Genomic DNA, 22,780 nt, shown 5'->3' on the forward strand with positions numbered 1-22,780 from the left:
CTGGTAATTCTGCACTCATTCCTTCCTCTCTGGGCTACGTCAAATAAGACCATGGGTAGCAGGGTCTGTGAGTGGCTTTGCGGACTGTGGGTTAATGGGGTCTGTGAGTGGCTTGTAGACGTTGGGCAAAGGGGCCTGTGAGTGGCTTGTAGACGGTGGGTAATGCGGTCTCAGCACTCACGACATCGGACTAATATAATGTAGTGTTTGGAGTCACATTAGACACAAACGTTCTTTTGTGCAAGAACACATTACAGGATTGTGTGCCCTAAGCCTAAGGCACAGGGTCTGACCCACAGAAGATGCTCTTTTGCATCCATTAAATGACAATGACTCTGCCAAAGGCTGGTAAGTTTCTACCATCTGAAATCTTAAAGTTTTGACCGTAGAGATTTGAGGAAAGCATTCCGCGGGGACTGGGGCTCTGTTGTACTAGTTATCCAGTGTGATTCTCAGTACAAGAAGGTAACCTGGTGCCTCCCAATAGGATCTGTATTCTTAGTCAGTACTCATTAAAAGCATAAACCCGTAAAATCATTCTGGAATCACCTATGACTAAACAATAGGAATAAATATAGATGCCATTATCAATATTATGTCACACTATATAGCATGACAAATTCACATCTGGGAACAAAAGCCAGAAACACACAGCATCTACTTGCATGAACTCGATGCATGAACTCAGTGGACATATGACTGGGCCACTTGCAAACCTCCTGCCCCACCACAGCATTATGGAAAGCCAGAAGCTGGGCCGTCCCTGCTTCTTACTAACCTGGAGACAGATTGTCCCTCTGGCCTCATGTCCTTTGGCCTTTTTAGACTGTGTTAATACCATGTAGCATACCATAACACATCATGAGATCCACCAAGTGCAACTCCACAAACATGAGTGACTATCCTAAAGCTGTCTAGACATGGGAAGAAAGAGGGAAAGAGGGGTGACAGTTTCCATCCTGAGAGAGCTGTTACTCTCACTTCAGTGACCAAAAGAGGCAGGACTAGAGACATGGCAGGACACCACTCAGGATGATGGTGAGAATAAGACATCACTTCAGAGCAAGACCAAAAGTGGTGTGGGAGGGTTAAAAAGTAGAGACAGGGCATCTGGCTTAAGGGTGGGCTGGGTGAGTTCCGGAGAAACCTAGAAGAGGCAATCTTGAAGAAGTGGGTTTTCCACTGCAGGCTGGAGGTGGAAAAGGCAAGAGACAGCATCGTGAAGGTCATGACAATGTAAAAAAATGAAGAAACACAATCGGGGGGGGGGGGGGTATCAAGAAACCCTGGCCCTTACTTGAGGAGAGCTACGCACTGTGACGGGAGTATGCGTGCCACAGCAAACAATGGGCATATTCAAGGAGGCAAGGTCAGGGGAAGTTTTCAGGGACAAAAATGAGGAGTTGGATCAGATTTTTTTTTTTTTGGTAGTTTATTTTTTACATCAGATATTTTGAAACAATAGTCTTTGGCCACAATGAACAAGAGACAATTGCAGGGCAGATGTCCCTGAAAATATACTTTTGTTTTAGGTTGCAGTGGCGTGTGTGCAGGATGAATTCTGGCACACCCTTTGGTGGTGGTCGCTATCAGACAAGCATAAGGAAGAATACTCCCTCACGGCCTCCCCGCTCACAGCTTTTTTTTTTTCTCTCTCTCTCTCTTTCTTCCTTTGTGGTTGTTACTGTTTGGGCTAACACAAGTGCTGCCATTTTGACTAGCAACTTTCACACTTCTCTTACAGGCAGCAAGACAGAAGATGGACAAAGAAAAGGGCAGGCGCCAGCACACGGAGGATGGTGAGTCCCTTCTCTTTAGCAGAATCATAAGGGACCAGCAGGAGGTGGTATAATGGGGTAAGAGCTCAGGACAGTGGCTCAGACTCACATTACACATGTCCAGGAAAGCCTGTACTTTGGGGAATGTCAGAGGGTCTTGAAGCAGAGTCATGATCTAACCAGAGCTGTGCTCTGCACCACAGAATATTCTTAATGCTGTCAGTCAGTTCTCCCCATAATTCGAAAGATGACAGATAGCATGCAATAGGCCACACGACAACAGCACACCGAGTTTAATTTGCATCTCAGTCTACCTCAGTTGCACTTGTAAATAATACCCCTGTAGTCATTAATGACTCTTAAGGAATATAAGGAATATAGGATAGGGGCAAGGGTGACAGAGTCCATCATTAGCTCGCTATTGCTTTATAACACACTGCTAAGATAGCAACACACATTTATTGCAACCGCTGTTGAGACTGGGAGAGCCAGCCTATACTTCAGGGGTCTCACAAAGCTGCCATCCGGCATCAGCCAGGGCTAGGATCTCTATGGAAGGCTCAACCGCGGTGGATTTGCTTCTTGACGGGATTCAGCAGATGCACTGTGGGACTTCGGTTCCTTCAGGGCTTTGGAGGGTGCTGGTTTTGGCATGTCTCTCCAACATGATGCCTTCCTTGCTTTATCAAAAGCAGGCAAGGAGCTGTTGAGTGTTTCATCACTTTGTCATGCGAGGACTATCCTTTCAGCGCTGGCAGTGTTTTATGTAAAACCAATGTCCTCAAGAAAAGGACTGTGCATGCATGAGGCAGGGGTCACTCGGTGCCATCCTGAGGGGCTTGTCTGTGACACCAGTATTTCAAAAACTATTCCTAGGCCAACAGTGAAGTGATGAGGCATTTTAATATGATTGTAGCCAAGTGAACTGCGTGGGGAAGCAGTTTAGTCATGGAATGTCACAATCAAAGATGAGAAGTCCCGTGTCTGTGAGTACTGCCTTAGAGACCTGGGATCTATTGTATGGCCAGCCACAGAGGAAGGAAAGCGATGGCCCTCCTCACAGTGGGCACCCCAACCCAGGCTGCAAGCATAGCTGCCTACAGAACTAGGCTTAACCAATCTGCTTCCACTCAAGTCCTCAGGCTCTGGGCACTGTAGTTCCGTGGGGATGAAACAAGATACTTTTCACTCGGTCTAGTTCATACCCTTCCCAGGAGTGCTTCCTTCACAGGAGGAATGCACCAACCACATTCCTGAAGATGGGAAACCAAATGCTGTCAGGGCTGATTTGGGATTCTCAGGGGTGGGGGTGGGGCTGGGGGAATAGTTAGGGCAGATGGAGGAGGGACAGCAGCACAGAGGGCAGGAGGATGAGGCTCATAAAACACAGTGTCTTTGATCTGTAGGCTGCCAGCTTATTTGGGGTTGCCCTGAGACATCCCTTTGCCATATACATTCCTGGAATTCTTCCAGAAAAGCCTCCAACCTTAGGGTTATCTTTTTCCCTTGTATAATGCACCGGGGCTTTGATTTATCCACCCCTCTGTGGTTGTGGGTGAAATTTCACCATTTAAAAAAAAAAAAAATTCAAGGACCATCCAGGCACAAGTAAGTGCTGTCTGTCCCTGTAACTGGTGCCTTGCGGATCCTGCTATCTCAGATGGCTCAGACAAAAGTTACCACCCAGCCAGAGCTGTGGAGCGCAGTGTCTCAAGGCCTCGCTAGTCAACTTGGCCTTCAGACATTATCGCTGACTTTTTCCATCACACTACAGAGCCTAGTGGAAATGCCACAGGATATTAAACATGTCAACACCACACTTTTTAAGAAATGTGAGAAGCTGGCTTCAGTCACTAGGATGAGCAAACTCAGTTGGTGAGTAAAGCCCCCTTAGGCTACCCCCCCCCCTCTACACCCCCAGACACCAGTGTGGAAAAGGCATAGGTTCTGAACTGAAATACACTCAGCTGAAGAGTTCAGAGTACAGTGTCAAACACTACAAGTTTTTGCCTTGGAGTGACTGCCTTGGAGTTGTAACATGCTATACTTTTAAGGCAGTGTCTGGGGTGGGGGTGGGGAATGGGAAGATTAAGGTTATCGGGAGTGCAGTTTAGGTTTATATTGTCAGGGCTCACCACACGGGGGTGGGGGCGGGGAAGCCATATGCTTTCTCTAAAGTAACTTTGTAAGTTGGAAGGAAAGTTACTTGATTTTGTAGGGGGGGCGGCACAGATGGACAGAGAGAGAAAGACAGAGAAACAGAGATGGTGTGTGTATTGTGTGTGTTTGTGTGTCTTTTTCGCTGTGAATATAAAACACATTTAGAACAAGGCACAGAACAAAAACATTTGAGTCAGTGACTCATGGCAAAAGAACCACTTCACCCAGCACTGAGTTAATGAAGGTGACGCTGCTACTCCCCAGAGCCCTTTATGTACCTCCCAGCCATCACCCACTTGAACCTACAAGAGCAACAGTCTCAGCCTGTGGTAGTCACTGCCTCTCCCTCTTTACTGATTTCATGCCAAGCAAGCACCAGTAAACAATGTGGCTTAATTCCATTGCTTTTTGAGCTTTCGCTGTGTTCACAGGAAACTCACTGCATGCATTTTCTTTCGCCGTATCTACCTTTCTTTGCTCAATGCGTCTGGGGAATCCAGATGCTGCTGTGGCTGCGGGTGTTCCTTTTCACTGATGCAGACTATTTTACTGCATGGCTAGTCCACCAAGTCTACAGCTGGGAGACAAGTGAACAGCTTCTACCCAGGGCCTCGGACAGACACGGCTGCGGCAGGCATGCCTCTGTGAGAGCTGCGATGCTTATGTGACACATCTGTGCTCGTGTGTGACTAGGGCACACATCTCTCCAGGGTGGGTAGAGAGTTTGTATTGAGCTGTTGTTCCAGCAGCCACTCCCCTTCCTCGTGAGCACTCAGGAGGCACTGTCACTTCACCATTAGGCACTGGTAGAGTCCGTGGCCATCTCTGATTTTAATTTTTATTACTCCACAATTGCATCTAAGCACTTGTTTTGTATTTCTATTTGGCTATTTCCTTTAGCATAATGTTTTTTTTTTTTTTCTTCTTCTTCTTCTTTTTTAAAACTTGGGTTGTTTGGTTTTCTTTCTTTTTTATTGGCTTATAACTGTCAGACACACACATACACCCCACATAGTTTTTGGAGCTGAAAGTCCCCCCCCCCCCCCAAGTAGCCCAGGCTGACCTCAAACATCTAATCCTCCTGCTTCAGCCTCCTAAGAACTGGGAAGACAGGAATGGGCCACACCTGGCTCCTTGTCATGTATGTAAAGAGCTTCTAACTTGAATGTAGTACAGTTGTCTCTGTCAACATTCCAGCTTGGCGTGGGGAGGGGCAGCTCAAAGGTCCCACACTCTCTGGGGAGCTACTGACAGGTAATGGCTGCTGGGTGATTAGTGACACAGCTACTGGTAAGTTGCCCATGCTGCAGTTAATAACCTCACACCCATGTGCCTGCAAGTAACCCTAATTTAACTCAGTGGGTCGTTAAAACAAACAAAACAAAGGCATAAGTGGGGGAGGGGTTGTTGTTGCTGGAGGGGAGGGTTCCAGAAAGAGTGGGAGGGGAGAAAGGGAGGGAGAGAGAAAGAGAAGGAGAAAGGAAGGGGCCACTGCTGAGGCACAAGCCTGTTTCTGGTCAAGCAGCTGTAGAATTACTAAAACTGCTTTATCAGCCCTGGCACCAGACTTCCTAGAGCCCGAGGATTTCAATAAGTAGTGTAGAAGGCACAGACAACTGAGATATTCTGCACCATGGTTCCTCAAAATACAGGGCTCAGACTCTCCACCCCCACACCCGCTCCCTGCCCAACACACACCAGGGATCACAGAAACTGGAGCCACACTGCTGCTTGGCCCCATCCAGGGACTTCATAGCCCGGGAACTGACACATCACCAACAATGTCCCTTTCTTTTGATCACACCAAGAGTTACTTGTCTCACTGCTCACAGACAACTTCAAGTAAGCCATCTGATAGCCGTCTGGCCTGCAAAGGTGGGGAGTTCACAGCTGAGGAAACTGAGGCTCAGGGAGGTCCAGGTTTTGACGAAGCTGGGCTTTTTTATGTAGCTAAAAACCTGTAACACATTAGCTGTACAAACTAACGGGCCCTACCATGGCATTGTGCCCCCACCCCTTCAATACCAGGTTTTGACCACCTACACCCACTTCTCCTCCTTGCCTCCTCCCCAGCCCTTAGCAGTCTCTTCTCCCATCTGGCTATCCATACCCACACCTCTTTGCTTTACTTTTCTAAGTTGGTTTCCTTCCTCCTTTACCTAATAAAACCCATCATGCTCTCTGCCTTCCCTTATCCTCATCCTCAGCTCAGAACCAGGGAAAGCCTGCCATAGAGGGAACTAGGAGAACAGCAGCACTTTGGTGCCAGGGCCCAGCAGCACTAGGTATCTTGGGGATCCCTGGTGGGAAAGAGCAAGGGCTGCGCCAATGGTGATCATCCAATGTTTCTTACTTGCACTGTTTCTCGTTTGCAAAGCCCTGCTGCATCTTCTTGACTGATGTTATTTTTTTGCTGCTATACAAGGCTATGGACGAAAACACAGGCTGGGAGGTTGAGTCTCTGGACTTTGTGGTAACAAGAGTCTTCAGAAAGCACATGTCGGTGTGTAAGCAGCGTTGTGTAGTAATTCTTTATGTCTATAGATAACTGATACTCATTTGAGTCTGGAAAAAGTTAGCAATGCGTGGGTTAGCTCCTTCCCTTTGCCGTGATTTACCCTCCCTTCCCCCTTTCTGGCAATAACATCACAAAAGATTAAAAAATGGCTGAGAGTTACTGTTCAGAAAACCATTTAATAATATCAGTTTTCCGCCTTGTAGCCCTTGGCAGGACTCCCTTTTCATAGATCACAATGTGGGCACAGGGCCAGGAGATGGTGAGGGTGACTCACGGGTCACTGCAGTTTATAAGTCAGAATAATAAAAAGGAAGGCAGATCTGACATCACTGGCAAGGGAAAATTTTTTGGTGTTGTGTTAAGCGAACTAATTACAGCTAGCTCTGAATAACGTGGGAGGAGGACAGTGCTTGCTGAACAAAGCGAAGCCCAGAGCAGGGGAAAAAGCCATACGTAGAAAGTAAGGCCAGGGCAATACAGAAGGAGCCACAAAAAAGTTACTGTTTCTCCTAAGGACAAAGAAAAAAAATAAAACAATCTTGGAACCAACGCTGTCAGTCGGGTAGGAGAGAGTGCGTATCTTGTCCGAGTGACAAGAATGCACACACAACCACACACAACAGGCTTTAAACAGCCTTTGCTGCCAGCCACACAGGGAAACTACTGCACACTGAAAACACAAAGGAACCATTTCAAGATTAGCTCAGCTTTTAAGTTCGCTTGGTCAAGAGCAAATAGAGCCATGATTATTATTAGGCTTGGCTGTGAGAGGCTGAGTGAAAGGCTACCTTTAGCCCACAGGGATTATGCTTTTATCAGGATAGTCTTGGGATTAGTGGAAATGTCTCTCTGATGAATGCAGCTACTATATTTGAGCGCATGCATGCCTGAATAGGCTACATGTTGGTTGAAATCTATCTATTTATAAGCACTTCTGCACGTTGTTAGAAACCCGGCACCCTCTGTCAGAATAAAGGCTCTTTGCCATGTCATTGGCCCTGCTGAATGAACAGGCAGAGGAAGTGTGTGGCCTCCATCCACTTAGCAGGTCTTAGCCCTCACTGTTGGCCAGTAGGGTTGCCGTATCTACACAGCAATTTAGAGTGACAAGGATGTTATCAAAACCAAATGGAAAAGAAAAGCAAACCCTTTCCATCAGGTTCGATTACAGCTGTAAGCTGGTAGAACTAGAACTAGTTGCATAGACTGGATAAATGGTCCTGAGTAGCCCCAGCTACGTCACAATCCCTGGCCTAGATCTGGAAGGTAGGTGGAACGCTGCACTGACGCACCGCTTGCTTCACATGAGTGACATGCAAAGAGGAGCTGGATACACAATTCAGTCATTTCCCTCAAGGCTTGGGGAGCTGGTCATCATGGTGAGGGTTCACCTGACGGAGGGCCAAGTGTTCCACCCAGAATAGTCTAGAGGGCTCTGCAGTTCTGAGCCCTCCCTGGCCTTCCTCGGCCAGACTGAGAACAGCTCGCTCAGCAGCCTGAGGCTTGGCTCTGTGTGCTGAAAAGGGGTCCTTTCTCACTGGCGTTCATCTTCACTCCCCTGCACCTAGGAACCTGGTTAAATATGCATTCTCTTTGGTAAAAGGCTGACAAGGAATTTATTAATAATCCTGACAAATCATAGGCTGTTTTCAACACAGAGCTCACAGAATTTCTTGGGGAACTCTGAGTGAAGGCAAACTGTCAGGGTGACCCACTGTTCATGAGAGAAAACAAAACAACTGAGTTTGGGGAGAGGCGGTACAGCGTCAGGGAGAACTCAGGCCTTGGGGTCTGTTTTCTCTTTCCAGAGCTTGGCACTGTACGTAACCTAGGAAAATCACAAACCGACCTGACAGGACTCAGAGGGAGGAGCAAAGAGCACGAATTTGGTGACTTTCCGCTGCTCTTGTACAAACTTTGGAATTCCTTCTTTTCTTCCCTTGAAATTGACAAAGCAAAAGAATGATTCACAAAAAAAAAAAAAAAAAAGCATCGGAATTAGAAAACCAAAGTTAAAACTACAAAAATTAAGACACTTGTTCTTCAAGAGTCACCTAATAGAACATGTACCAACAACAGTTTAACCTGTACCAAGCTGCCAAAAGATGGTCTTCTGGATTACTGCTCCGACCTGCACAGTTATGGCGGACAGGGTGAAAGGCGGCACTTGGTGGCGACAGAAGCTATTGGGGTCTGTGTGACCATCACAGAGCTGGCTGTTCAAGGAGATGTTACAGAGCTCGCCCCTGGCTTCAGCTCTGGCAGTGAGGACCACGCATCTGTGTCATGGCTGTGCAGTCTCAGTGTTTTCTGTTTATCTAGTTTGGCTAAATACTGTATTTCCACATGTCTTAATTTTGTAGTTTCAACTTTCATTTTCTAGTATTGATGTCTCCCCTCCACCTCCCGCCCCCTCGCCCCGAATCATTATTTTGCTTTGTCATTCTTTCACTTGATTTCAGAAACCCTTAGCCTTTGGGGTTATTTCTTTTCTTCCTATTTCTCTTTTACCCGCTTTGGTTCCCAGCTAGGTACTGATAAGGTGTTCAATTAAAACCTTATCCTACCCATGCACTGCCACCCACCATATACCTATGTGCCTACTATTCACCCACCCGCTCCTCAATGGCTCCCCTAAAAGATTTAAGAGACCCTGAGTCATAACTCCTCACTTTATTGCAATCTTCAGTCATACTGTCTTTTATAGGAGAAACACTGGGACAAAGAACTTTTTTCCCCTGGCCTTTATGGCTAGTATGATAATAGTAAAGAGGAGCGGATGGGTCTAGAGTGGTTGGAATTGGTAGGCATTCGTAAGAAAGATCCATTTATGAAAAGAATCTTAAAGACCCTTTAAGTGTTAAGACCACTCTGTGTTGAACTATGAAATGTTAAATTCCAAAGACAGCTGAGACCAGAAAGAAACTAGGAGAAGAAATTATTCACAACTTATAAATAGGAACATGGAAAAATACAAGCGACAAGTGATTTATGCAGGGGACCCAAAACTGAGCAACCCAAGCCAGAAACCTAGGAGTCCCTCACTCTGGCTTTCTAGTGAGACTGTCAGGCTCAGCTGCCGCCCTCAATATTTGTTTCCGCCAATGCTGCTGAGAAAGCACTTCACTCTGGCATTTTTGTTATGTGGCACCATTTATAGCCATCTTGACCCACAATATGCTTATTAAACATCACCTCTGGGGCTGGCAGAATATACCCTGAGGAGCTAACAGCCTGGGGCTGAGTGGCTAATGGAGTCATAATTTGGGTGTAGCACTTTTTTTGAATTTTCTTGATTTGGAAGTTAAACCACACTCACACTTCCAACTTAGCCTGTGTCTGTGACACAAACAAAATCTCACCAAGTGTAAACATTTCCACTGCCAAGTCCACTCTTTATCCCTTTTGGACAGCAATGTAGCCAAGCTCATGACTTCACAGCTTGTAGTAGCTGAGTGCCCTGCACTTATACTATTGTTCCACATGGTGACGTGGGCGGGGACGAACCCTGTGCTGGTCTCTGCGTGCTGGAATGCACTAGAACGCAAACACTGAACACGCCAATAACTAGACAAAGGTACAAACAACCTTTCTGTTTAATACGCTACAGAAGAACATCACAGGTTAAGTATGTTTGCCGACAAACAATTTTATTTCAAAAATCAGCAACTTGTGTTTCAGAGACACAGGTTTTTGAGGAATTCAAAAGGTCAAAGGTGCCCTTGCCATAACCTGCTTCTGGCACGATCAGTACCGGTTTCGGAGTTGGTTGCTTAGGTCTTGCAGCTCTGCCACCAGTGCATTCATAGCTGCTATTTCATTGGCTAACTCTCCAGAAACTTCTCCACTTGCCACATCTGTAAAATTTTGCTGCAATGTAAAAAGCGGATGACCATCAACAGATGAAATTTTCTTCCAAGCAATATAGATACAATATCGAATCAATAAAGCAATACAGACAGAATCCCAACACCCTTTGCACGATGCGGCTGTAATGGCACCCATGCAGCATTTGCTTAGACTCCAGAAAGGTACACGCCTAACAAGTAGCAAATCCAGACTATAGCACAGTGGTAGAGCTTGCCTGGAGTACCCAAGGCCTAAGGTTCAAACCCCTGCTCTATCCTTTATAGCGACTGCCTTTGTCACTGTTATGCAGTAGTATTTGGATGAAGGAACATCATTCATCTAAACAAAATTCACTGAGCATGCCCAGTGAGTCAGGAAATGCAACCAAGAAAATCAGCTTCGGAGAGGTAGGTCTGCAGATAACAGGCATCTGTCTCACAGTGACAAATGATTTATTTGGCTTGCTATACAGCTTGTCAGCTGAGTTGAATAGATTTATATTGTTGACTAGCACATCCTAACAGATGGACATAAATACTGCTACAGTGTGTCCAGTAGAAAAGACATCTTTTAGGCAAAGAATCTGAACACACAGAGCAACTTTCCGAACCAGGAATCACAGTACTCACAAAGTCACAATTGATCTGCATCCCTTCTCGATGAGGAAGGAGGGGCAGAGAAACTGAGGCTTAGAAAGAAGGAATGCACTGCTGAGCATCAAACCTAGTCCACCTCAGCTCCCTGGGCTCCACGCACAGCCCTCAGGTGCTGAGGACAGAGGAGTTGCTCTGTCTGGAGGACATGGCCTGAAAGACCTGTGAGAGAAGTCCATTTAAATTCCTATAAATTTACAGCTTCTGTATTGATAGGACAGCTGTTTGTTTAGCAGGGCGGCTGGAGGAGGGAGACTCTAGTCACTGATTTCCTCAAGTCTCTCAGCAGGCAACAGAAGACAGGCCTGTGCAAACCAAGCCTGCTATAAACCTTAACAGCTATACTACACACCTTCACTTCGTAAAGTGCAACTCAGTTTACCAAACCCAATTCAAAACTACAAAAAGCATTTTTTTTCTGATACAGAACCAGACCATCAAAAGGTGCTTCCAAAGACACAGGAGAGGCAATTCTTTCCGGTTCTGAATGACCCATTGGGATCTAGTAAGGACAACTTTATTTTTAATGCAGTGATGACCTGAGGCTGAGGACCTATCGCCCAGCAGTTTTAAGGAACTCACAGGTCATTCTCACCTTTGCTTTGGATAATAAGCCTCGTAAATTGAGCCGAACTGAAGAAAGCGCTTGCACAGCTTCCTGGGGACTGGATTTGCACTCACTGCATTTTATAGCCACTGCAAGATAAAAGTACAGGGAAAGCATTAGAGAACTGATCATCCACAGGTTCAAAAGCAGCTCTGTGCTAAGAATTTACAATAACCAACTTTAGAAGTTTGCACCTCCCTAGCTCTTCCCCTTCTCCCCACTCCCTGGTATGGGGCGGGGGTGGGGCAGAGGAGTAGAGGGTGGGTGGGAGAGGAATCAAACCCCCGCCTGTGCATGCTTCGGCAAACACTTGTCTACCACTGAGTTACATTCCAGCCATCGCTCATCCTCCTTTATATAGATGACTTTTGAAAAGCATGGTGGATGCAGGTGAGTTACATAGGCAGGGATCCACACGCCTACGTAATACACATACTACGAATGCACGTGCACACACACACTAGTGAATTAGGCAAGCAAACAAACAAGGCCTTACTGAAAGCAAGGCGCACAGAGAGGACCAAAACAGACTCAGTACATCTCATGTGGCTGTCTCTAAGGAAGACTCAAGGTTACTGACCTGGCCCTGCAAAGTGACATTCCAGATGTGCCAAGGTCAGAAGCTTGCTGCATCTTTATACCCAAATCTTACAGCATTCTGGGAGAACTGGCACCAACCATCTGCATGTCTTCACTTAGGAACTGTAACCATGGCCAGACACCCAGGCTCCTGAGCTGCATCTGGCATCACTCAGCCCTATAAACTGTGCCTCCAGCATTCTGCGGAGCCTGCTTCTCTGAGACAGGTAATTCTGAAGGGAGCACAGTCCTCCCTGGAGGAAGACTGGCTGTTAGTACATTGGAAGAACATGCAGGTGTCTGGGATCTTTCTGTTGGTTTTGCTCTTTTTTTTTTCTTAAAGTCATGTTAGCTGGAGAAATGCCAGAGGACTCGGGTTCAATTACCAGCACCCAGATGCCGGTACACAACCATCTAGAACCCAGTTCCAGGAGATCCGATGCCCTCTTCTAGACTCTCCAGGCACTAATGTGCACTGACACACATGCAGGACAAACGTTTGCACACATAGAACAATATATTTTTAATTATGTGCACTAAAGTCAAAAGCAGATCCTACTTTAAAACTTCAATGTCACAGACCATAGCTGCAAACTCCATGCAGTCAGAAGAAGAAACATCCTATGGCCTGGCAAAATAGCTTGATGTTTCTACCTCAGAATCACAGACTTCAACAAGCCTCGTGTTGAATGCACACTAGTTAGCAATAGTAAGGATCCAGTCAATCAGACACTGTGGACTCCTGTCTCAGTAGGGAAACGTTGCTGTTGCCACGGAAGAGGTAAACAGCTTGCTTGATGCCTAGTAGCTTATACTAGAAATAACGATAGTTCTTCTAGTTTTAAAAAAGAACTTTCATTTTTTAAAGCCAGGTATAGTGGCGCATGCCTTTAATCTCAGTACACAGGAGGCAGAAGCAGAATTCAGGATCTCTTTGGGTTTGAGGCCAGCCTGGTCTACATAGTGACAGAGTTCCAGGAGACCCAAGACAACATAGAAAGACCTTCTCTCAAAAATAAATAAAATTCTCTTTTTGAAGAAAACAAGAAGAAAGCAAAAAGGGCTCTTAACCATCTTACTTCCAAAAGGCATCAGAGTAATAGTGGAGGGAAGAGAGCTGCAGAGACAGGATGACCTTCCTCCCCACACTGCAAACAGCACAGGACAGCACCGTGGCCAAGGGTCTCCTTACTCGGGGACTGGCGCGATGTCCTAAATCATGTCGAAGCCCATGGCAGTGCTTACCCTTGGCAACCAGGACTCATACAGTGCCATATTTCTTTTTCAAAAGGTGGGGTGAAGGAACAGTGTTGGGGGAAGGAAGACAAAGGGAAGGGAGTAGCAGAAGCTAGCTCATTCTCTGAGTACTAGCGCCAACGCAACAAAGTTACAGTTACTGTTAAAAAGTGTCCACTCAGCCGGCGTGGGTGGCGTGGTGGCGCACGCCTTTAATCCCAGCACTCGGGAGGCAGAAGCAGGCGAGTCGCTGTGAGTTCGAGGCCAGCCTGGTCTACAAAGTGAGTCCAGGATGGCCAAGGCTATCCTGTCTCGAAAAACCAAAAAAAAAAAAAAAAAGTGTCCACTCAAACATGCCTGTGATGTTGGAATGTAACACATTACCCGTTCAAGAAGGAAAACCCTAGCAAACAGACACTCCTCCAAGAGTCACCTTATGTAACATGTACCAACAACAGTTTAATCTTTACCAAGCTGCCAGAAGATGGTTTTCTGGATTACTACTCTGGCCTGCACAGTTATGGTGGACAGGTTGAAAGGGAGCACTTGGTGGTGACAGAAACTGTCTGGGTCTGTGTGAACATCACAGAGCTGGCTGTTCGTGGAGACGTTTACGGAGAGCAAGCTGAAGTAGAGAAGATATTCTTCAGAGTAAATCCCACGGGCTTAGAATACACATGATACCACAACCACAAAGGCCAAAGGCGGAGGACTGACGACCCTCTGGCAAGCACAGGCCACAGAACTGCAGCCAGCTGCAAAACAGCGTTCTCCTGCAACCCCCTCAAACTTTCTACCTTCTAGCCCCAGAGTTCAGTCCTTTACCTTATCTGCCAATCCTAGGTGGTCCAGGAACCTGGACATATGCATTCTTCCAGTCACAGATCTGAAAGGCCACGAGTAGATTTATTAACTACTAAGCCCATTCTGAATCGTTTGAATGTCCAGTGACTTCGTCATAGCCAGTTAAACTTTATCCCCATCCCTCACTTTTCTCTTTTTGAGTTCCTTATCATATGGCCCTGATCTGCTACTTCAGAAGAAACAGGGAGGGATTTAGAGTTAAGACGTGTAACGTACTGTCTGGTAATGAAATGATCTTGCTGATTCATCCTAACAGCATAGATAGGTACTCCCCCATTTTCACCTACAACCAAACAATGGCCGAGCATCACCCAGCAAATGCGTGTTCCCAGTGGTCCTGAGCTGCAGTGTCCTTGGTTCAAAAGCTCTGCCCTTCTCACTGTTCCTTGCTGGCTCCTACTTGCTGTCACTATGGGGCAGTAAAAGTTAGGCAGAGGACTAGGAAGCTCACAGTCCTTGGCATTCTGCTCTTTATTAACTTACTGGGTTTATATCTTCCAGGGCATTACATATCCCCATTCAGATGCCAATGTGACAACGCACCACTGAATTTTACTGGCATTCTTTCATAATACAAGAGTGGTCTAAGCCTGCTCTGTATTTATCTAACAAGCAAACAATTTTATTAGAGGTAAGGATATCTTCCCTTCAAATTATAAACTCTAAATTACCCAAGATAAGGATTTTATTTTGTATTTTTGTATATGTTATAGCTTTTTATATAATGCTAAATACTCCAGAGATCTGCATGTTTTGAATTTTTTGCACTTCTATTTATAAATTAAGACGGTCAGTTAAGGAAATGCTAATAATTTTCTTAATATAACATAACCAACAAAGACTTTGTATGGAGTAATGGTTTGTTGGTAGTTAAAATATTTCACATTCTAAAGGTCCTAACTCTGCCACCTTCTCCAGCAGTATTTAAGCCTCGATCGTGTCTTACCTTACTGCACCATGGTGTTCTGTATATGTCTCTGAATGAGCACAACAACGTCAACACCCTGAAGCAGCCGGGAAGCGCCTGCAGTGGAACCTGCTTTCTGACTAATACTTTGTTATCAGTGAAGAACGCATTAAAACACAGTATGGACATCAAATACCATTTGCGAGTCCTATGGCTCTTTGAGCAACTTCCTTAAAGGCTGTAGCATCTTTCTCCCAACAACTGGACTGAGTGGCACACTTGTACGCCTTTGAGAGACACTGGAATGCCTAGGAAACGAGAAAGAACAACATTCAAAACAAGTCGCACTCACATTTCAAATCGTTTCCTGGAAGTCATATGGAGCTAGTTCCAAACTGAAAACCCAGCTCTGTCTTGTGAGGCAGACTCTCTGTAATTATCATCAAAGAAGGGCTAGGATGCACAGCTAACAGCAGCAAACCACCTCAAGAAACCGAGGCTGCATCTGGACGGCCACCTATCCTGGAACCAGGAAAACAGTAAAGCCAGGCGTGGAAATCTGTAAGAAGTGTGCAGGGGTTGGGGATTTATTTCTTCTTAAAAAAAAAATCTTGAGCCAGGCATGGTGGCACACACCTTTAATCCCAGCATTCAGAGAGGCAGAGGCTGGTGGATCACTGTGTTCAAGGCCAGCCTGGTCTACAAAGAGAGTCCAGCCAGGACATCCAAGGCTACACAGAGACACCCTGTCTCAAAACAAAAAAAAAAAACAAAAAACAAAAAACTTGATGGAGAAGTCACAGACAAGAGTGCCTTTATTTATTTGCAAAAGAGTACAAAATCGGGAAGACTTGGAAGGACATAAGTAGGAGTGTGTGCATTCGTGCATGAGATATGTGTTCTGAGGGCTGACAAGGCCATGGCAGAAGCCAGCTGTGTGGACAGGAGGGAAGAACTACTAAGAATCCCACAGATTAGCTGTACCGTGGTTAATTCCAAACCCATGCAAGGAGCACATTTGATTTGCTGTGGATGTTTTGAAAAGAAATACAAAACAATCATCCCAACCTTGGCAGCTCTGGGCTCCTCTGGGCTAAAGACAAGAGGCTGACGGCACAAATGGAGTGGGACTGGTAACCTATTGCCTTGAGAGGAGGACAGGATGCCCCCGGCAAAGTGTCAAGTGTTTGCAATTTCCTGCTCCTGCTCTCCTTAATGTTTTCCTGTTTGTAGCCTCATCTCAGATCTAAACAATCTTCTTGTTTTGTCTTTAACAGGAGCCTGTGGATGGGGTGCAGATAAAGGATCTGCTGCAGATCCACAGACCCTTCTGCAGAAAACAGAGCGACTGCAGCAGGAAAACTCACGAGATATAAAATGACAAATGTTGCAAGTCTCAGCATGCCCATAACTCAAAGTACTCAAGACTGAATTAAAGGCAGGGGAGATGACTCAGTCAATAAAAGCACTTGCCTTGTCAGCTCAAGGACCCAAGTTCAATCCCCAGAACCATGTGTTTAAAAAGAAATTAAAAAAAAAAAAAAAAATCCTGCACTGGGGAGGCAGAGGTGGGGATCCTTGGGGTTCCCTGAACTCTCTTGATAAATTCCAAGCCAGAATCCAAAAAAGGTAGGTGGTACCCGAGAACCATCACCTCAGATTCTCATTTTCTCACATATGCATGCTCTCTCATGGGTACAACACACACGCACACACAGGCATGGGGAGGGGGGAGGACATGCACATGCACACACCACACCCCCCCACACACACACACGCATGTGGGGAAGGAAGGAGGGCTCGCACACACACCACACACACCCCCCCCACACACACATCCTTCACTCCAAAGGGCAGGCCTACTCTACCTATGGTGGCAAAGACAGAGGCCAGGACAGACTGAGCCACTGTCCCTGTGGGGCAGACAGGGCCCCACACTGACCTTTTCATTCTCGTCAGGCCTCTCGCTCTGCCCATCCCCATGGACTTGGGCATACAGTCTCCAGATGTCGCCATCATTGGTCACTCTTGCAGTGATTCTGCCAAACAACTCCTGTAGCTTGCCTCTGAGGCTGGAGGCAACAGCTCCACTTCGGTCGGCAATGCCATTAACCACTGCCCTGACCAGAATTTTAAGGACCTTTAAAAATGCAAAAGCACAGACAAAAACAGTGAACTAGCAGCCACCAAACAGTAAAAAGAAACCCAGGGCTCCGCTCTGCCATCAGACACTGCATAATGCGGCCTTATTTGGACACCACTGTTACATGTTTTCAAAGTGAAATACAAGCCGAGCCTCCTAGTCTCTCGAATTACACGCTGTCTACATGTTCTCATCCAGCTCGTCGGAGGACTCTGTTGTGTCCTTGAATCTGGAGTCTCTTCTCACTTAGAGGACTCTCTGAAGAGCTGACCCACACTCCTAGCTAGGATTCTGCCTGCTGAGCCAGTCTGTCAACATCGCTGAACCTACCTGCACACACACAAAGCAGGCCCCACATGCTTTGCTTCCCTGCTGTGTCATCGTGAGGCGTGTTTGCAGAGTCAGCACCGTGAGCACTAGCCTACACTCTCTTCTCCACTTTTCTCTTCTCCACTTTTCAGCCAAATGCATGCAGCACGTTTGATCCAACGTTCCCTATGAATCCCACATCCAGCCTGCTCTATCTTAGTTTAGCTCTCATTCAAGGAGCTTCCCTGTATGTCTCCAGGGATGCTGCCTCAAGATATGCAGAGGTTCTTTGCTAATATGTAACCTGTTGTAACCTATTTAACCCACCAACCACTGTTCAAAACTCTGAGATACAATTTCAGAACATGGTGTTCCGGGAAGTTGCTAAGTGGCAGACTGACTTGGAGCGGGAGAAGGGATGCTTTTTGAGTGCTGCATGCCAGCGCAACATTTGGCACATATGATTTGGCATTAAGCAGGGTAGAGTCTGTCAGGGCAGCCCTCCCACCCCTGCTCACTTCCCTAAGAAAAGCAGAATCCTGGTGTCAGGCCTCCATACCCGTCTCCACTTCTGCACTCCTATGTACACCAAGGTTCTGGCTCAACTTCACTATATTCTCCCCCAGTAACCTAGAAGCAAGTGCTTTGCTACTGCCACATTACAAACTAAAAAGGCCAAACTGAGGCTTGCAAAAGTAATTGTCAAGGTCACCCAGCAAGTGACTTGTCAAGTTGACAGGGCAGGGGGAGTATATATCCATGTATATGTGTGTGGAGATTAAAGGTCAACTCAGATATCTTCTATTACATTCTATCTTATTTATTTATCATTTGTTGCTTATGTATGCTTATTTTTCTACTTTAGAGACAGAGTGACTGACTGATCTGGAACTCCACTGTGTAGGTGAGGCTGGCCTCAATTTTTTTTTTTTTTTTTTAAGCTCTCACTGCTGTTTCAGTTAGACGGCACAGCTGGCCATCTCTACCACCACCCTGCAGCACCACAGTGACAGACATGTGCGCCTATGCCTAGCTTTTAGGTGCTCGCTGGGAACAGAACCCAGGACATTATGCTTGCACAGGAAGCACTTTGGCCCCTGAGCCATCTCTCCGCTCCTGGCTGCGCGCTGGTGAGGATGACGACATGATAGCAGTACAGTAGCTAGAGCGCCTCCTAGGGGCCCAGCTATATGTGCGCATTCAATCCAGCCAGCAATGTGTATTGGCCTGTGCGCCCTGAAAATTAGGAAACTGGGACCTCTCCAAGGTCACACACATGGGGAGATCTGTGGATTTGAATTCACAATGTAAGCCCTGAATCCTACTCTCAAATATTTACCTGTAAAGGAATGTTAATTCAGAACATGGCTATTATGGCAAAAGATCACATCCAAAGATCTAGGTCTATGTGATTCAGTTGGAACACAAGTACACCTTTAATACAATACAATACACCATTAATCCAGCAGACAGAAGTAAACAGATCTGAGTTCAAGGCTGGTCTGGTATAGGAAAGCTTAGATCCAGAAATTGTGCTAAGCGGCTTTAGTCACAAACGAAGGTAAAGCTAGTTTGTAGAAGGAAGCACTCATATTTGAAAGTGTGTCTAATTGAGTGGCAGAAAAGGTGACAAATCAGAGAAGACTTGACAGGATAGGATACATGCAACTCTCATGAGAAGAGAGAGGAAAGGAAAGCTACTTAAGAGGCAGTTTTACAGAGAGTGGAGGCAGTTTTGCCAGGACAGTAATAGAGAGACGGGTTGCAGAGAGAGAAGTTAGGTGAAGATGGAACAGGCCAGAAAATGAGAAACCAGAAGATTAGAGCAGATTGCTGAGTTAGTTTGACGCTAAGCAGAGCAATTCCGGGCTAAAAGAAGCCGGATTAAATAAATCAGCGGGAAAAGAGTTTGAGCCAGAACAGCTGAGTCAAACCAGCCAGCCCAGAGCTCAGACAGACCAAGTAAGGGTGAGCTCATTAACCAGTAAATCTCAGAGGCTGAGAAGATTCTAGGCCTGAGTTAGATTGTATGGAGGCTAGAAGCTTCCAGGACCAGGCCTCGGTTAGCAGAAGGAGGCAATTGGCCTCCCAGACAACAACTGAGCAAGGAGAAGAATAGTTACTTTTACATTTACCATATTAGTTAACAAGGCATAACTCCCTGCTTCTCTGTTACCCCGGAGTCTTTCACTTCTGTGAAATGTATAAACTAGAAACCTTTAGTATTGCATTGTTCTTTGCCAAATCTAGAATCAACCAGAGACAGATTTTTGCTGTTAACTTAATTAAAATTTGTAAGATATTAGAATATGAAACAAGAGATAACAAAATTCCCATTTGTCAACTGGCCAAATACAAGGCTACTAATCCTTACTGTGGAGGCATTATAATACACTCTGTAAACTGTTTTATCTTACCTTTGACATTTAATATTATGACACCAATTTCTTTTCCTCATATGACCTTACCAGTTTCAAACTCTTCCCCCCCCCCACCCCCCGGGGCCTGCGAACCACAGCCTATTGGATGTTCCTGTGCAGTCAGACAGGCTGCTTTCATTTGTGGTCTGTTGCTGGTAGCAGAAGCATAAAATAACAAGTACATATATCTGTACCTAAAGATTTCTCTCATTCTGAGGCTTCCCTGGGATTAAAATTTCAAGAACGAAATTGTGGAGTCAAAGGGAATAAGCATTTTAGGACTATGGTGACCTAGATATACTCCAAAAGGACGCAATTAGGTGAGCTGCCCATCTGGAGTACACAGAGAAACTCACTTTGTATTTCTAACACAGGATGAAGTCTTTGAAATCTCTGAAAATGTGTTCAAAAAAGGTGCTTTTTAAGGTACCACTGAAATTAAACTTCACCATTGCCTTAAACTTTTCCAAATGTTTGTGAGCTAAGTATATTTCCTTTCCAAGAAATTAACATTTTTTCTTAATATAAACTGACCCTGTTTTCCCCTAATGTAAAACAGTTTTATTGTTCATTATAAACTAACACATGCTGCTAGCTGTTGTGACTCCCAGGCTTACACACCACTTGAAAAAGCAGCCAGTTGTTGGGCTCTGAAGGAAATTAACACAAAGAACCTCCGATGAACAGGAGCAGCCAGAGAGGAGGGGGTGAGGTGTTAAGGTTCAGAAGTGGCAGGAAAGTCAGGGATCTGTGACCTTTTTTCTTTCACCTTCTACCTATATGTCATGTGCCATAAGCATGGCCCACACTTGAGCCCACGCATGAGCGGTGCGAGCTTAGCACAAGCCAGGGGCCGTGCGAGCATGCCAGGGCAGGGTCCTAGCTGTGGGGGCAAAGGGGGCAGGCAGCCTGGTTCCTCTTCCCTCAAGGATCTTCCTTGAGTTAGGGTAAACTGACCAGCTCAGATGATGGAGGTGGGAAAGTACATGCCTGGCAGTGCTGGGAGCTAGGAACCAGCCAACTAATGGTAGAAGGCCAGAGCAATCAAGAGGTGAGCACCCCCTAAGACCCAGTTCAGCAAGGGCTCCGGATCAGTCTTGGGTGTCTTCCTCTCCCACCAGTACACTTTATCAGTCAAACTCTCAATGTTTTCAGGGAGGAATGAGCCAAGGGGAAACAAACCAGGACACCTGAAAAGGAGCACAAAGTACCAAATGAACTGAACCCATGAGGAAGAGAGCTGAGGGTCAGGCTCAGGAGAGAGACTGAATGAATGAATGAGACCCCCTGGGAGCCTGACCACAGGAAGAAAAGGAGTTAGGGGACCAAGCCTGGGAGCACTGTCACAGAGAAGGAGAAGGGAGGGGCTGGGAAAAGGGCTGGAAAGCAACTGGTGATGTAAAAAGAAAGAAGAAGAAAAAAAAATCCCAAACCAGGTGAAAACAGCGTCCAAAGAAGAACCAGCAATCAGTGCACTCAATGGAGCTGGCAGCTGCTGGCCAGGCAGCTGCAAATGTGGTCACACACCCTACCAGCTGCCCCTGGAGGGGGTGGGGTGGGCCTGATGAAGAAGCTAGCACTGAATGGCAAGAGCTGCCAAGGCCTTAGGACCACACCTCTGAGCAGGAGCTGGCCATAGCGCAGAGGTGCTGGAGAAGAGGAAAGTAAGGGCTTAGGTTTGTTTCTATGGCTAAACTACTTACAGATACTTTGAAAACAATGCTAACTTTCAAACCCTAGGGCAAGAGGTAAATGTGCCCAGCGATATTTTCCTGTTTGAATGTTTGCACTGTGATATATTAAAGGGATAAATTTACTCCCTGGTGACTGAAGAGAGGTCTGCTTGTCTTCTCTGAGATTAAGTCAAATAGTCTATACTAAAGAGTTCGTCAGTTTGTGAACGCTCTGTGAATCTAATAAGAGTTTAAACCCTCCCCCTGAGTACATATGTGCCCATATGCACAATTTTTATCTTGGTATTTAATTTCACAGTCTCCTAAAGTCTAACAATAAGGCCTTCTTTAGAAATTCCAATTTGTTCTTCATGGCCTGGGGTTTGAATGTTGTTTTTCAATATTACATATGACTAAATGCATGCCTCTTATTTTAAAATAGGTGTGCATGTGTGCTGTGTGTGTGTGTGTGTGTGTGTGTGTGTGTGTGTGTGTGTGTGTGTGTACACGTGCGCGCGCACGCGCACACACACTGTGGGCTCCAGGGAGTGAACTCAGATTGTCAACCTTGCTCGCAGGCACCTTTACCCATTAAGCCATCTTGCTGCCCCCCGCCCCACCGGTCTCTCTTTGAAACTGTATTACGTTTCTATCAACTCCTGTTTTCCCCCGTGGTAGAGACCCCACCACACCCTACAAGCACGTGCTCTTCCACTGACTGACATGCTGCTCCTATTCTTAGAGTCTCTCTGGTGTTCCTAGGCATGCAATCCTCTCACAGTGCCAACTCCAGGAACGCCCGGGCATGATTAGTTGAGGGCTCTCTGGCTTCCCATGTGTCTCTGCTGCTTGTGCCAGCTCCCGGAAAGGTGCTGGGGCTGCTCTAGAGGCTTCCTCAATACCCACCACACCCTCACAGCCAGGCCCACGGCACGGCTCATCTCCCCATGAAAGGGAGTAAATTGTGGTAAAGCATGCTCCCCCAGATTCTTGCCCACCTGGGCCTCAGAACATGACTGTTGTTGGGAAATAGGGCCTTTGTAGCCATAATTAGTTAAGACGAGGCCATATTGGACTAAGGGGG

The 22,780-nt window shown here is 46.2% G+C and overlaps 1 protein-coding gene across 1 annotated transcript in view; it reads right to left on the reverse strand.

Moving 5' to 3' along the window:
- Nucleotides 1–10,131: 10,131 nt before the first annotated feature.
- Ttc27 (tetratricopeptide repeat domain 27) overlaps nucleotides 10,132–22,780 on the reverse strand; it is a 134,706-nt gene continuing 122,057 nt past the window's right edge. The window contains exons 17-20 of the mRNA XM_051168623.1: nucleotides 17,094–17,291; nucleotides 15,348–15,459; nucleotides 11,554–11,654; nucleotides 10,132–10,326 (exon numbers count right to left, since the gene is read on the reverse strand). Coding sequence (XP_051024580.1) covers nucleotides 10,204–10,326; nucleotides 11,554–11,654; nucleotides 15,348–15,459; nucleotides 17,094–17,291 — 534 coding nt within the window. The 3' untranslated portion in view covers nucleotides 10,132–10,203. The remainder of the gene's footprint in view (nucleotides 10,327–11,553; nucleotides 11,655–15,347; nucleotides 15,460–17,093; nucleotides 17,292–22,780) is intronic.

Source organism: Acomys russatus, chromosome 1 (genome assembly GCF_903995435.1).
Source record: "Acomys russatus chromosome 1, mAcoRus1.1, whole genome shotgun sequence".
In the NCBI taxonomy this organism is placed as follows: Eukaryota; Metazoa; Chordata; class Mammalia; order Rodentia; family Muridae; genus Acomys; species Acomys russatus.